Source organism: Camelus ferus, chromosome 4, assembly GCF_009834535.1.
Source record: "Camelus ferus isolate YT-003-E chromosome 4, BCGSAC_Cfer_1.0, whole genome shotgun sequence".
Lineage (NCBI taxonomy): Eukaryota > Metazoa > Chordata > Mammalia > Artiodactyla > Camelidae > Camelus > Camelus ferus.
In genome coordinates, this window is record NC_045699.1 from 46,483,127 (window position 1) to 46,498,291 (window position 15,165).

The 15,165-nt window shown below is 50.4% G+C and overlaps 1 protein-coding gene across 4 annotated transcripts in view; it reads right to left on the reverse strand.

Annotated features, from left to right (window-relative positions):
* Window positions 1–15,165, reverse strand: part of ANKS6 (ankyrin repeat and sterile alpha motif domain containing 6) — a 52,326-nt gene that overhangs the window by 29,854 nt on the left and 7,307 nt on the right. For 3 of the 4 annotated variants that reach the window (XM_032478059.1, XM_032478058.1, XM_032478061.1), the window contains exons 2-9: window positions 13,849–14,345; window positions 9,348–9,392; window positions 8,469–8,673; window positions 7,403–7,509; window positions 5,596–5,744; window positions 4,090–4,288; window positions 3,270–3,319; window positions 230–433 (exon numbers count right to left, since the gene is read on the reverse strand). In XM_032478059.1, the coding sequence (XP_032333950.1) occupies window positions 230–433; window positions 3,270–3,319; window positions 4,090–4,288; window positions 5,596–5,744; window positions 7,403–7,509; window positions 8,469–8,673; window positions 9,348–9,392; window positions 13,849–14,345 (1,456 nt within the window). The remainder of the gene's footprint in view (window positions 1–229; window positions 434–3,269; window positions 3,320–4,089; window positions 4,289–5,595; window positions 5,745–7,402; window positions 7,510–8,468; window positions 8,674–9,347; window positions 9,393–13,848; window positions 14,346–15,165) is intronic. The other variant, XM_032478060.1, reaches the window with a different exon arrangement.

Here is a 15,165-nt window from a genome sequence, read left to right on the forward strand (position 1 = left end):
CAGAGAGCGGGGCTCCCATTTCACTCCACTCACTCCAACATTTTAATCTGCTTACATATTAAGTTCCTTTGTAGGGTTTCATTAGACAAAAGGATTTCACTCATTTAAAAGAAAATAAAAAGCTTCAACCCCTCTGGATTAGTGGGTCTGAGGTCCCTTCCGCCTGCAACACATCACAACGTCAGTGAGCAGTAAGTGACGTGTCAAAGGGTGTCAGCAGACGACTTACTGCGTCTGTGCTCCCGCTGCCCACGGGGTGACCCCTGCTGGCTCTCTGGGGCAGCACAGTCTTCATGGGGTCTGCCCTCCCGTTGTGACATGTTCGGGACCGTTCCGAGCTCCACAGCTCAAAGCTGGAAGGGGGTAAGAAAGGGGGGATGACTGCCTTCAGCTTGTCGCTCGGTAGTCTGGTGAAGGGGGCTCCATTCCGAAGCTGAAAAAGACAGGCTGTGGGTTAGGCAAGCCAGGTGGGCTCCTGGCTCTGAGAGGAAGACTCTGGGTTTCCCCTGCTTCTCAGAGAACAGCACCGCCACCTACCCCCGCCCCTCTCACAACCCACGTGGTGTCCTCAGCTCTCCTCCCAGCAACCTAGCAATACCCACGTCTGCTCTGTTCCAAGTCCCAGCCTCTCTTGGATCTGTCCACAGGGACAAGACTAGAACAGAGGCAGGGGCAGGGTGTGGAGCCACAGAGAAGCTCAGAGATGTTGGGTGTCCTGTGATGGGGGAGCAGAGGGGAGGGGCACCTGAGCTGAGCCCAAAGGCCAATGCAAGCCGGCCCGGAGAGGATGGGGGAAAGGGCACTGCAGACAAGGGAACAGAACGTGGAAAGGCCTGGAGACAAGAAGAGCAGGACCAGTGTGCAGAATAACAAGGAGACCTGTGAGACCAGAGTCGGGGGTTTCAGGAGGAAGGGCAGGGGACAAAGGCACCAGAAGGCCTGGGCTGGCTCCCTCTGAGCCCAGAAAACCCTCCCTCCCCCTTCCCACCACATCCTTCCTATTCCAGTCACACCTCCCACTGCTGACATTTTTAACTGCAATTTAATTTTAAGTTTTGAAAATGTGATTTGGGGTCAGTATAAAATCTACACAATGATGACTGGTGGATCGTCAAGGAAAAGCTTTCACACAGTCCATGCTAACTTTAATTAAGAAAAGACACTGAACTTGGTGCCAGATGGTGCCTTGCAGGGAAGGGCATCCCACAGCTAACCCTGCCTCAGGAGCCGGGCAGGCGGGCATCTCCACAAGGATGGCTGCAAACGCCCACTCAGCAGAGCACCCTGGCCCTCCTCCATCTGCCAGGGTGCAGGCGGGCACGCTGGTGCCCTCTACTGGGCACGAGGAGGCGGGACAGGAGAGCTCCAAGCCTGGAGGAATTCCATCCTGAGTTTCCCACCTGGCTCTGTCCTGCTTTTCTGAGTTCGTGAATAAGTGCCATCCCCTTCTGGACCTCAACAGGCTCATCTACATAAGGATTTTCATCAGAGCTGTTAAAATAATGAAAAACTAGGAAACCCAAAGTCCAGCAAGTCAGTCTTGGATGAAGAGATAAGGCCCCATGATGGAATGTTTGTTGCACCAGCCGTTATATGTGATGTGGCCAAAGAGTGTTTCTGATACAGAAAAGATGGTCATGACAAAATTTTAACACTCTAGGTTCAGCACAACATGAGGATGATAACAGTACCTGACCTGGCATGGTTGTCAGGGATATTAAATGAGTGAATACAGGTAAAGTGCTGCAAATACTAAGTATTTGGCTGGTACATACTTAGTGCTGTGTTAAGTATTCATTTATTAAATATAACACGATATCGTATTCATAGATGCGAAAACTGGTTAGGAAAAATACTCAAAAGATACATGTCACAAAATGTCAATTATGATTACATCTGGGTGTGTGATCATGGGTGATTTTCTTTTTCTTTATACTTTATTGCATCTTCCAAAATTTCAATAACAGTATTTCTGTCTTTATATTGAGAGTAATTATTGCTATTTAATAACAGTATCAAGTGTCAGGCAGTACAAGTCCCACAGACAGTGCACAGACACCAATTCACACCTACTGCACTGCGGGATCCGCAGGTCCTAGGGCAGCTCAGTCCTTCCCCGGGTGCACCTCTGCTCTCTCCTCCTCTCCAATACTGCCCTCTCTTGGCCAGCCTCCAGATTAGGGCCTCAGAGCTAAAGGGACCTGAGTCCAACTCCAGCCAGGAGACTCATTTCAGAGAGAGGAATGAAGCCCAGAGAGGTGAGGTGACACGTCCAAGGTCATACGGCAGATAAGTGAGAGCTCATTCTGGGCGAGGCACTATGTTAAGAATTTCCTGGGGACAATCTCATTTAAAAACTATTACCATGAGGGATAGCATCCCCTAAGTCAGAGAAGGCTGGCTATCACCCAATATACATCTTCCACATCTTTGTCAGCAGACACATCTGATATTTAGATGGGCACGTGACCGCCCAGAATAAAGACTTCATTTCTCAGCCTCCTGTGCAGTATGAATGCACCATGTGACTAAATTCTGGCCCATTATTACATTACATTACTATTACATTAGTAGGCAAAAGTGATGTGTGAGTTTCCAGGAAACTTCTTTAAAGATACCTGGCATGTGCCCATTGTCACCTCTTTTCCCATCATCTTTCCTACTGGCTGAAATGAGGCAGTAATGGACAGAGCTCTGGCAGCCCTCTTGGACCAAGAGATGACCTCAGTAGTAGAAGACACCTGGGAGACCAACAAGTAAAAGGAATCTAGGTCCCTAACTCTGTGGGGGCCAGTTCTGAACTTCACTCACTTGAGAGAAATATGACACTATCATACGTATGCCAGGTATTTGGGGATTTTCTGTTACTCGTAGCTGAACCTCATCCTGATACATCTCTAATTTATAGATGTGGAAACTGAGGCTTCTCTCAGGGTAGAAACACACTGTTCTCTTTGACTCTTCTCTCCTTGGCTCTCTGTAACCAATTCCTACCCCTACAAGGCCCCTGTCCTCAGTGCTGCTTCCCTGAGAACGTGATCAGGGCTTCCTTCTGGTTGCTAAGTACCAGTACAGCCTTACCCACAATTTGGGGCTGGCACCTGCTCTGATTCCTTGGTGCCAGAGATGTACCCCTTGTTACACGCTTCAATACTGACCCCATCCGTGACCACCACAAAGAAAGACAAACGCCCACATCTCTCCTTATAAATCAATCCACTAACAATTGGCAGAGACCTCAAATGCTTTTAGAAAAGCCCCACACTCACCATGGTTGTCAATAATACATCTTCTTTTTCTCCTCTTGTGCTCCCAGGACCTGAGAAACAAATGGAAGTTTCCTGAAATGAGTTCACGGCACGAGGATGAGTGACCAGCTCGGCCTTCATCCTGGAAAACCAACTCTCCTGAGTGATTAAATATTTAATAATAATTGGTATTCAATATTTGAATAGAAGGAAAGCATTTAAAAGGTATCTCAGAGACTGTTTTCAGCTTTTCCATAAACCACTGTCATGCTGGGTCAGACAGTGGTACACCCAGCTCAATAGTCTGTCTCAAACAGTGGTGCCAAAGAATCTCATCTGGGTGTGGGAGTCTGACTGTTAGAAGGGATCTGATCTAATCGATCTCCCAATCAGTGTGGGAATCTCCTTCAGTGCCCTGGCAAAGTCATCCAATCTGTTGAATACCTCCAGTGGTGGGGAGCTCACTTCCTTCACTCCAACCCCAGTAACTCACTCTATTTTAAAACACTGTCAGTGCCATACCAATAACATTTGGCAGGTAGGAAAATCACCTATTGAAGGCAAGAGAGAGGTAGTGACTGACCAATGGTCTCTCAACAGGGCATGTGGGACAGGGACCTGGGACTCTTGCTACCAGCTTCTGCATTCTACCACATCGACAGCAGTTACATCCCTAAGTCTCTTCTTCACCAGACCAGTCACTTCACCCTAGAGTCACATTCCAACATCATCTCACCTCTGACATCAGCCCAGGAAGTAGGACAAAGGGCAGAGGATGAGGGCAAAGAGGTCCAGGGTTTGACCATCCCGGAAATGCTGCCACACACGCAACTTTTCTTACCATTGTCTTTGGTCGTGGGAGTCACATCGGGGAGCCCAGAGCGGCTGGTCTTGTCTAGGGGGGCCGCCCTCATTGTGGAGTCCAGCGCTGGCTCTGTTTCATCACAGAAAGGCAATGGCTGGTTGCTGGACAGCCCACGGGGCAGGGTCTGCATCAGTTTGAGCTTCCGAAACCGATTGGACATTCGGTTCCACCAGGACTGCCAAGGGAGTGCAGAGCAGAGGTCACGCCCTAAGTGCCCTTAGCTCAGGGATAATGACCACACTTCACACTTGCTTCCCGTCCTGTCTCCTTGGCCCATGGCAGGCATTACCAACTGACCACAGAACCCTTTCTCCAAAGCCATGGTTCTCTCTAGATTCTTCCTGACAAGCCCTTAGGGGACCTTTCCAATAGGCTGGAGGTGGCAGTGAACCCAACTGGCTAACCTTCTTCTAATCAATCTCCTCATTGCACAGACTGAATAATGGAGACCCAGGGGTGGTGACTTGCTCAAAGTCTTATGGTGAAACAGGGACAGACAGCTGGACACAGAGGCAACACCAAACACCTTAAAACATCTATGACTGCATAACCTCCTTCCCTCATTCCAGCAACAACGCGAGAGGTGTCAGGGTGTCCATACCAAGGCCTGACCATGTGATCCCATAGCTGATGCCTCCCCACCTAGAGAGAGGACAGGCGCCACCCCAGGGTGCCTTTATAACCCCACACAGTGAGGAGATCACCGGCACAGTGCCAACGGGAGGCTGTGAGGCCTTCAGAGATGGCAGTGATGGCGGGGATGAAGGGACCTATGCAAACAACACTGCGAGGAAGAATCCAAGGGCTTGCGTGAGTGATCAATATGAGCAGAATGTCAAGTCTGCAGATCTGAGAATGAGCTGGAACCCCAGCCAGGACGGGGAGAAAAATAAGTTTGATTTCAAACAAGTAGAGCAGGACTGGGAGGGTAAGAAATTCAAAGAGAAATATTCAGCTCGCAGTTTAGAAATAAGCAACCGGAGTTTGGTTTTAAAGTTTCCAGGGAGAAGCTGACAGGGGCCTGTGGCCCACAGAGAGAGCCTAGAATGGTGCAGCCAGCAGATACTTTCCACACTAAAGCACAGGCCGCTGACAGATGGCCTGGAAAGAGAGGTGCTCAAGTTTAGCCAGCTCAGTACTACATCATGCAAAAAAAATTTTTTTAATTCCCTACATTTATAAACTGAGTCTCCACATCAAAATCTGGATTTCTAGTTTCTCCTAAAAAAATGAGAAGATGTGGCAACAAGGACCCACATACTCTTAAAGTGGCCACTGCTGCCACTAAGTGTTTACAATCACCCCAGTTTTCCCTGGTCCCCACCATTCCTTATTGCTCACCTCCAGCTTACTTCCTGTCCCTGCTGGGTCCCCCACCCCGGCCTAAACCAGCCCTGGGCAACAAGGAAGAGGTAAGCATCGCCCCCCTGCCCCCATACTGGCCTGGCTCTCTGAAGCCCTTTAAGACAGGAAAAGGCAAACCTTAAGTCCACCTTTGTCATCAGGCAGCACGGGGACACTCCAGGGCTGTCGGACCTTTGAGTAGGGTGGGGGTGGCGGGTGGCTGGGCCGGCCTTTGTCTTTATTCACCTGCATGCAGACAGATGCCAGCAGTCGAACAAGTTCCGTGTCTATGGACACAAAAGGCAGCGTTTTACCTGCAAATATGTCTGTCGGGCTGTGGGGGGGGGGGCCAAGGTGACACCCCTCAGCCTGAGAACTCAGCCCCGCGGCTCCGGAGCACGTGTTACTCCCCTGCCTCTCCACTGGCTCTTCAAAAGGGGGCAGACAGGCCAGCAGGGCTTAACCCACTTAACCAGGAATAAACACCAGAAGCCCTGCCCTACCAGGAAGGCAGAGGGGCGGTGTGTCTAAGCAAGCATGGCCGAGGCGCGAATTCCGCCTCTGCTTCTCCCAGCCGTGTAACTGCAGGGAAGTTAAGGGGTGACCTCAGCACCCACCACATAAAGGTACCTGGGGGATCTGAGGGAACTCCTGACATACAGGAAGTGCTTAAGAAAGGTTAAGTAGCAGTAGTTATTAAAACTTAACTAGGCTATTAAAAAAAGTAACAAGATTGAGAAGAAAATACTACAAACTGTCAACATGCTTTTTCCTTGATGATTGTTTTTTTTCTCTCCAAGTGTTCAATAATAAGCACGAGCTTCTTTGACAATTTCAGGCAAAAACTTCATTTGAAAACCTACTAGGCAAAAAAGTCTATTGGGATAGATTGTTTTATTGGGAAAGGGAATAGGGGGGTGGGGTTGAAGGAGAAGAGACACAGGGAAAGAGACGAGCTTATCAGAGGAAAACGTGTGTGTGATGCAGCCCAGGGAGACTAATTCTGAGTGACATGAACTCTAGGCACGGGAGGAGCAAGACGACTGGACTTGGGTGGAGGGCCCACCTCTCTAGCCAGGTCCCAGGCACCTCCTCCCACAAGGGGGCGTGAAGCTCTGCTTCCCTCACTCGCTCTGCAAAGATGAAATGGAAGCGGCGTGTATCTGTGCCGCGTGGGGTCTGCGAGTATAGGGAGGGCGGGAAAGCTGGCGGTGAGGAAGGGCACTTGGTCTGCCACCCCTGTAGCCAAGAGAGGCAGCAGGAGTCCCCCACTTGGGACTGTACAGGTCAATGTCCTCTCCCCACGGCCAGCAGGCTGGGATCTGGCTCAGGGTTCAAAGCCTGTGGGTTGGGAAGGCCTCCCAGCTTCTCCTTCTCTCGAATGAAACTCCAGGGTCACAAGAGAGATGACAGAGACGCTCTGCCCCTTGAGCTGGCTAACTGGAAGCCTCAGGTCCCAGAGGAGGGCCTGTCACAGTGGGGAAGGGTCTGAGGGGAGCAGCAGGCATCAGCTGGGGGCCAGGAATGGCCATACTCCCAGCAAAGGACCCTTGACCTGGAGCCTCCACCCACACAATTAAGCCAAGGGGGTCACTGCTTTGTCTGATTCGGCTTGTCAGAGGCGCCTGTTTCCCCTCTGAGTCACTTGATTTCTGGCTGGGAAGCAGGGATACCATTCTAGGACCTGTGTGGACAACGTTGCTGGCTTTCCCTCCAGGAGACTCCCAGAAGGCCGGAGCTGGGAGAGAGGCCTCAGGGACTACCTGGTCCCAGCTCCACCCTCCTTGGGAGGCAGGACAACTTGCCTGAGGCTGTGAGGTGAGCTCTCTGGGGCTGGAGAGTAGCTTCCCCCTTGAAGATGCAAGGGCTTAAAACACAGGTGATTATCTCAATTCCCAGCCAGAGAACTTGGCAGGTTTAAAACTCTTTTCCTGAAACAACCCACCAGGATCACTCAGCAGCATCACTAGGTCAAAGGCCGTGTACCCGTTTTTTGCACGAAGAGCGACATCAGCCCCTTGGTTTAGCAGATATTTGACAATTTCCTTATTCCTGTGGAGGAAAGAAAAAGCCAGAGTGAGACCCACTGAAAGGGGAAGTGTGGCTTTGCTCATGGGGAACAAGAGCGGCGGCTTTAACTGCAGCACCTTCTCCGCACGTAAGAGGCTGGGAAAGCTGTCTTATAGCCCTTGTTCCCTACCCCTTGGGCTGCTGTGATGGAAATCAAAGCCCAAGTGCTCCTTTCACGAACAAGATGAAACCCAAGGGCTCTGCCCAAAAACCACTGGCCCCAAGGACCTCCCACCCCATCAGGACCCCTGCAGCTCGAACACGAAGCCTCCCGCAAGCCAAGGAGTTTGATGTGGAAGTCTGAGGCTCATCACATGAGGAAACAAAACACTTCAAGAGGATGCAGGAAAGTGCTCTGATCACCCGAATTCCTCATTTGGAATCAGATCACTTAGCAGGGTTAAGACTGTGTGCAGATTCCTGCCTCTTGGTCAGCCCACCCCAAAGAGGAGGCATCAAGGAGGGCAGTTGGGTGACTAGATGAGAAGGGATTCAAGGCACCAGTCAACACTGACACTTAATCAAAATGAGGGTTAGGACAAGTCTCACTATTGGACAACGTCTCTGAGAAGCCAGTGGTATGAATGGCTGATGGTCATTTCCAGTGGGGAAAATTTAAGGGGGCCTCTGCACAACAATGTGAAACTCCAAAAGAACCAATCTCTCTGCTCGACCAAAATCAACCAACAGAAACATTTTTCAGTATAAAATCTTCCTGCTGCCTGGTTTCTCACGGCCACTGGTGAAATTCTGTGCTGAGGTATCAGGAGATCTGAACACGGAGAGGGGGGGAACGCAGGACAGAATGAGCCTGTGCTGTTTTTAGTCTTTTTCGCATGTCTCAACATCTTCACAACCGTGGGGCTTATCTGGGGCACCTCAGGACCAGAAACCCATCAGGAATGCTATCTTAGCCGTGAGGGAGTGGAGCTGGCACTGACCCATGGTAGGTGGCCTGCATGAGGGCCGTCCAGCCGTGCACGCTGTCCTGCCTGTCAACGTCGGCATGCCTCTCCACCAGTAGCTGCACCAGAGGCAGCTGCCCCATGACAGCTGCCAGCATCAGTGGGGTCGCCCCATCCCCATTGACCAGGTTCACGTGGTTGGGGTCTTCGTCGGCAATCTCTTTGACCAACTGGAAGTTCCCTGCAAACAGAAGTAGGAGTCTTAAATAAACCACAGGTTTATTTACCCAGCAGTTTCATGTAACCAACGTGCTGAGCCTGCCTCTGCACTGGGCTGCCAGGCATCAAAGGGGCTACAAAGATGAGTCAGACGTAGCCCCCACTCAAACCCTTCAGTCTACAAGGGGTGGAGGCAAGCACACAAACAGCTTTACTTAAAGAGTGTCATTGACATCTTAAGAGAACAGTGATGATGAAGGGCAATGCACATGCAGAAGGAGAGCTCAGGGCTCCCTGGGAGGTGAGGATCAGGGAGGACTTCCTGGAGATGGAGTCTATTTCAGGAGAGGAAACTTTAGGCTAAATAGTTCTCCATTACAAAGAGAACGGAGTGGGTAGGTGAGCAGCCATGCATTCTAGAGGTGGATAAAAGCCACGACATAGCCAAAGGGTTTAGCTGGAGAGGTGGAGGGGGGTCTGAGAGAACAGTCTGGAACCTGTGTGTAAAGCACCATAGTAACTACTAGCCTCCAGGATCTGACCCTCCCTGGGTAAAACTACAGAGTCAGGAAACAACAAAATGCCTGTTTCTTTCTCAAATACTCTGGGCGGCCTTGAAAAGGACTATAAATGTTAGGTTGGGAGACTACGGCGCTGTATTCTTAAATATCCAAAAAGATTTTCTAAAGTGCTTACCCATTTTCAATGCATGGAAAATATCAGGTCGCCTTTTCTCCTCATCTGGGTAAACAAAGATTTTAAAAGTTAACCACAGAAGGATTTAATAGAACAGAAAAGTCACAAGGTTGTAACCACTGAGCTTAGCTTTAAAAATGATCTACTTCTCACAAGCAATCTCATCAGAGATCTACGTGACAGATGATTCCAGCAGCCCTTCTGGAAGGTTTACTGTCAGAGTGTCTGAAAATGTTTCGCAGACTGTGGGAGGTCATTTGGCCGAGGAAACATGAATGAGCAGACAATTTCCTGATCCCACAACTCATTAAGCAGTCATTTTTAGGTATTGCAAACACTGGGATGTCCTTTCTCAGATATAATGGAAAAGTATACTCTTGGAAAAATCTGGATTCCTATAAAAAATTTTAATGTGACAATGAATATATGTATGTTCACGTATAACTGAAAAATTGTGCTCTACAGTGGAATTTGACACATAGTAAAATGACTGTTACTCAATAAAAAAATGTTTAAAAAAATTTTTTAAAGGAACAATGATTCTTTTCTTCTAAAAAATAAACGTACAACAATGAAGTAATTCCAGAGCAGAGGACCCCGGAGACACTGAGCAGCTAAGCCCAGGGGAGGTCACGCTCGTGGCCACCAGAAGAGCCAATGTTAACATCTGCTTTCCTTCCCAAATAAGCAGCCATGTGAATGATTCTGATGCAGCTCCCTGCAGGCGGCTGCCCACCAGGTGTCTCCTGGGCCTTGCTGGCCCCTCCCTCATCGGCTCTTCCAGTCACTTTCCTTGAAGCTTGAGCTAGTGGGGACCCTGCTCCCTCCCATCAGAAAGCAGACATCCTTGAGACCAGTTTCCTCCCTGATGCCTGAATATTGGACTTCCTTTGACTGAATCTGGGGGATGGAGCAAGAGGAAACCTGGGACCCCAGGGCCAAATTCCTGGTCCAGATCAGCCCCCTCAGGCAGCTGGGAGGAAGCTGCAGGTATGGCACAAGGAGCACTGAGTCTGGAGTCAGGGCGTCCAAATTTGAGTGCATGTTTCCAGAGTGATCTGTCTCCTCATTGCTGACATGGGGACACCACGCTAACGTGGGGACCACGTGGTAGTTGCAGGGGTGGGTAATATAGGTGGAAAAATGCTTCAGAAAGTCTTAGGCTCTATTCGGAAGAGCAATTTTTGTTATCTTCCTAGAGACTAGCACCCACCCCAGAAAGGGTGGTTAACGCCCGGGCTCTTCCAGGGAAGTGTCGACAGGGCCATGGCACCAAGTGCCTAATTTTGCCTGTGAAGTACTATCAAGAAGTGATTCTGCATCTTGGTTTTAAAAAACAGGTCTTGTTCCCTTACGTGTTGAAGAAACTGGTTTGCTGTGGGCCAGGGTCTTCTCATGCTGAGACCCTTTGACAGAAAAGAGCGTGTCACCTGACCCTGGTGTTGGCTGCTAAGCAACCATCTGGTACAAATGGATCACTGGCAGCCCAGTGTGGCCCCAGGAAGCTGGGGCAGCTGAGCCTGACGTCGAGTGACCCCTTCTCACTCCACACTCCAGTTTTTGCATCTGTATCTGAGCAGCTCTGGGACCCGCCACGGCCCAAGAAACAACTGCAGTGGGGGTGGGGAGGGTGTCACAATGACAGGTACAGCCTCAAGGGTGCCAGGTCCTGCAGCTAATGCCAGGGAGGGCGCTGGGGTCTCTGAGGCCAGATACCCTGGCATCTGACAAAAAGAGCTAGGGGTGATGTTATTTAACAGTCTGTCATTAACAGTAACTCAGCCTTTGCCCTGGCTGCTGTCCCATCTCAGTTCCTGTAAGTCAGCTGAACTCTCACCTCCCCAAGGGGGACCCCCAGCCGCCCTGGTTCACATGGTGGCCTGCATCACCCCAGCCCACTGCTCCCAGACCCTCACCTCGCCCCTGTTGGTTTTCTTTCCCCCTCACAGTACTTACCACCTACCAAACTACGTAATTTATTGTATTTAATATGCTTATTTCCTGTTTCTGGCCTGTCTCCTCTATAGAGGCCAAGGTCCTCACGGGCAGGGACGGGGTCTGATTTGTTCACTGCTGCCTAGAACAGTGCCTGGTACATAGTAGGGACCCAACAAATACTTGCAGAATAACGGAATGGACGCATGGTCAATAAAAATACATCTAGTAGCTTCCATTCACTGAGCACTGTCTATGTACCAGGCACTGGGGCACACATTTCACAGGCATTATTTTATTATTGTTCACAGAACCTCACAAGATAAGTGCATTTATTCCGGCTGTTTTATGAAAGAGGACACTGGAGCCCCGGAGGGACAATGAACACACCCAAGGCCACTCAGCCTCCAAGTTGGGGAGCTGAGCCTCACACCCAGGTCTGCTCAGTGGAGAAATCTGCTGGGAACTGAGACCGATCCCGTCAAATATGACAACAGGAAAAGGGTGACGGCAGCTGCCAGCATCTCTCCCACGCTCCCTCTGGGCTGGGATGAGGCGGGGGTATCCCCGTCCCCAACTTAGGGACGATGAAATGGGAGGCTGGCGAGGGCAGGCAGCTGGCCCCAAGCCCCTCGGCCGCACAGGCAAAGCAGGGTTGATCCAGGTAGAGGGTGACCCTGGGCATACCCACCACCATGTCTGAGATGAGGAAATCACCTTCCCAGGGTGCCAGGCCAACCCCTAAGAGGCACGTGGGGAGCTAAGACCCCAGCATCCAGGTGGGGCACAAGTCGTGAACTGTACACTTCCAGGCGGAGGCCTTGAGCAAGTCGCTCAGCGCTGACTTCCCTCACCCGCAACATGGGTGAGCACCGGGAAGTGAGGTAAGGGTCTGCATGCCGTGCGTGTGGGCTTTGCAGGCACATGAGAAGCCAGTTCTCTTCTCCATCCCAGCTACAAACACAAATGCTCAAACGCGTTTAAAGGAGGGCAACAGCCCTGGGTCAAGGAATAGACCCTGGGTGAGACCTGAGCCCTAATTTCTAACTGCAACTCTTCCCCAGGACCTAACAAGGATCAGCTACGTTCTGCGCCGAGGGCCTCACAAGCCAGAAGCCAACATATCTTCTGCTCAGGGCCACCTGGTAGTTGTCATTAACCCCATTTTACATGCGAAGCAAACAAAAGTTCACAAGAGTTACAAGCGTGCCCAGCTCCCAGAGGCCCTACAAGTGCTGGAAATGGGCAGACTCACATGCCAGTGCTCTTCCTCACCTTCTGTCACTCAGCTTCTAACAGGTGTGTGACCTTTGACTAGCCTCTCTTCCTCTCTGGACTTCAGTTTCCCAATCTGCACAAAGAGGTCTCCCAGCTTCAGAGAGGTTTTCCTAAACTTTACTTCTTTTTCCTTTCTGTTTCAGTGTCCTGGTCATTTTTGCCATCTCTGTCATTACATGGTTTTTCAACATGTTTATTTTAGAGTTGTTCTGACCAGACAGTGTATTTCTAAAAAGCATTTCCCAAATGTGCAGCATCTTTTGATTGATGGGATTTTTTAATTGGCCATTTGAATTTTTTTTGAATTGATTTACAGGACTATTGCATGTTCTTTGGATGGTATGAAACTTTTCAACACTTTCAAGTTTTTTTGGCCAATTTGTCTGAAGACCTACACTTTCTTTCAGTTTTTACCTTTCAGCCCCAGATGCTCATATGCTGCAGCCCAACCTTACAGCCTGGGCTGTCTCAGTCCCTCCACTGAAATCAGACCCATCGCAGACAGAGCCCCGAGGCTGTGCGTGACTCTGCATTTCATGGCTCTACTGCACATGATGAACTAGAGGTTTAGAAACATGGTATGTCCTGTGGCAGATCTGGATTGTTTGACATCCCTTAAATGCCAGAAAGATGGCAAAAAGGAAAAAGAAACAGATGCACTAATAGATGTTGAAAAAACACAACTCGAAAGTGGGCTAAATTTTATATTAATTAGTCTCTGAGGACTGGTCATTGGCAGCTGAGGTCAGGCACACTGTTCTAGAGCAGGGGCTGGCAAACCACAGTCCTGGGCCAATCTGCCCCTACGCCTGTTTTGAGAATTACAGTTTTCCCGGAACACAGCCCCACCCGCTCATTGACATATTACGTAGGCTGCTTTCACTTTAGCAGAACTGAGTGGTTTCCACAGAGACTGCACGGCCCACAAAGCCTAAAATATTTGTTATCTGGCCCTTTACAGAAAAAGTTTGCTGATCCCTATCCTAGAGGGATCCCAGAACCTCCCGCATCAGAACCATCTGATTAGGAAGGAGGGGACTTGCTAGATGGGCTTCCAGGCTCTCCTGAGAACTACCAAATCACTCTCTGGAGGGCAGGCCGGGAATAGCAGGGCGCAGCACTCCCACCTGATTCTTTCACACGGCACATCTTAAGTCCCACCACCCTGCAGGCTGGGCTCGGACTGCCACATGCCCTTCTACTTGGGCAACCCTTGGCTTTCGCCTTTTAAACATAATTTGTGAAGCCATGGCGGGGGTGGGGTAGGTTAGTGGTGGCACAGCCTGACCTGTCTTGGGCCTGACGGTGGTGAGCGGGTCGAGGTAGTCCGCAAGGTCCCTGTGCTTGCAGTCAAGGGCAACCTCGAAGGCAGTCTTCTCCAGCACGCTGAGGTGGTCAGGGTTGGCCCCCTTCTCCACCAGCTGCTGGGCCACACCAAGCCTCCCAATGAGTGCTGACAGCATCAGCGGGCTCCAGCCCACGGTCCGGGCCGTGTGGTTGGGGTCTGCACCCCACTCCATCAGCAGACGCACCACAGCCTCATGACCATGGTGGATGGCAGCCATCAGGGCCGTGATGTCCAGTAGCTCATCCCTGCTGTCCCCTGCCTGCTCGCCTGAGGGTTTGTGGTGGTCCACGAAGGCACCAGCTTCCAGAAGCAGCTTCACCACACCCAGGTGGCCACCCCGGGAGGCCACAGTCAGCACACTGGCTCCCAGCCGGTTCTGGGCATTGACGTCAGCCCCGTGATCCAAGAGGAGGTGTGCCACACTCACATGCCCAAATCTGCCAGGAAGATGGAGAATCAGTAAGAAGACAGTTCGGTAATTACAATTATAATTATTAATCATTAAGTTATTAATTATTGAATCGTTCATTATTAAAATTGTAATAGCTGCTTATAATGAAAGGTCTTCTTCTGGAGCCAGGCACTGTGCTGGCCCCGCATATACGCCATCACAGAGGTGAGCCACTGCCCTGTCTAGTTCCCAACACACCAGCCGCATGACCTGGAGAAAGAACTTTGGCGTCTTGGTGCCTTCATTTCCTCATCTCTAAAATGGGGATGTAATTATATCTATTTCAAAGGCCACTAAGGATTAAATGAGTTAACATGTATAAACATATAATACATATAAAGCACCTAGGACAGTGCTTGGCCAAAGGAAGCGCCACATAAACGTTAGCTATGATTGTTGTAATCATTAAACACTTTATATTACACAGTGTGCCAAGGTCAGTGACAGGGTCAGAACCCAGGTCTGTCCGAATCCTGCCTGCCCTCCCACTTTCCCCCACACCATGCTGCTTTCCTACATCTCAGGGAGATAAACTGATTCTGCTTCAGTGCCCGGTAAGGTAAGCTGCCTTTCTGCCTGTGCTCTGATCCCCCACGGGCAGGACCCATGTCTGACTCATGTCCCTCCCCAGCCCCAAACCACATGCACAGAAGGTCCTCTGAGATGAGACAGCTGACCCCCTGCCAAGAGGAGTGGCGTAGCTGTGGTCAGCAGAGAGGGGCTGGGACACCTCTGGCCAGAGGCCTTCTGCCGCCTGCTGGCTGGAATGTCCCCTGCTGGTGACTGAGAATCTGGCCTGGGCTAGA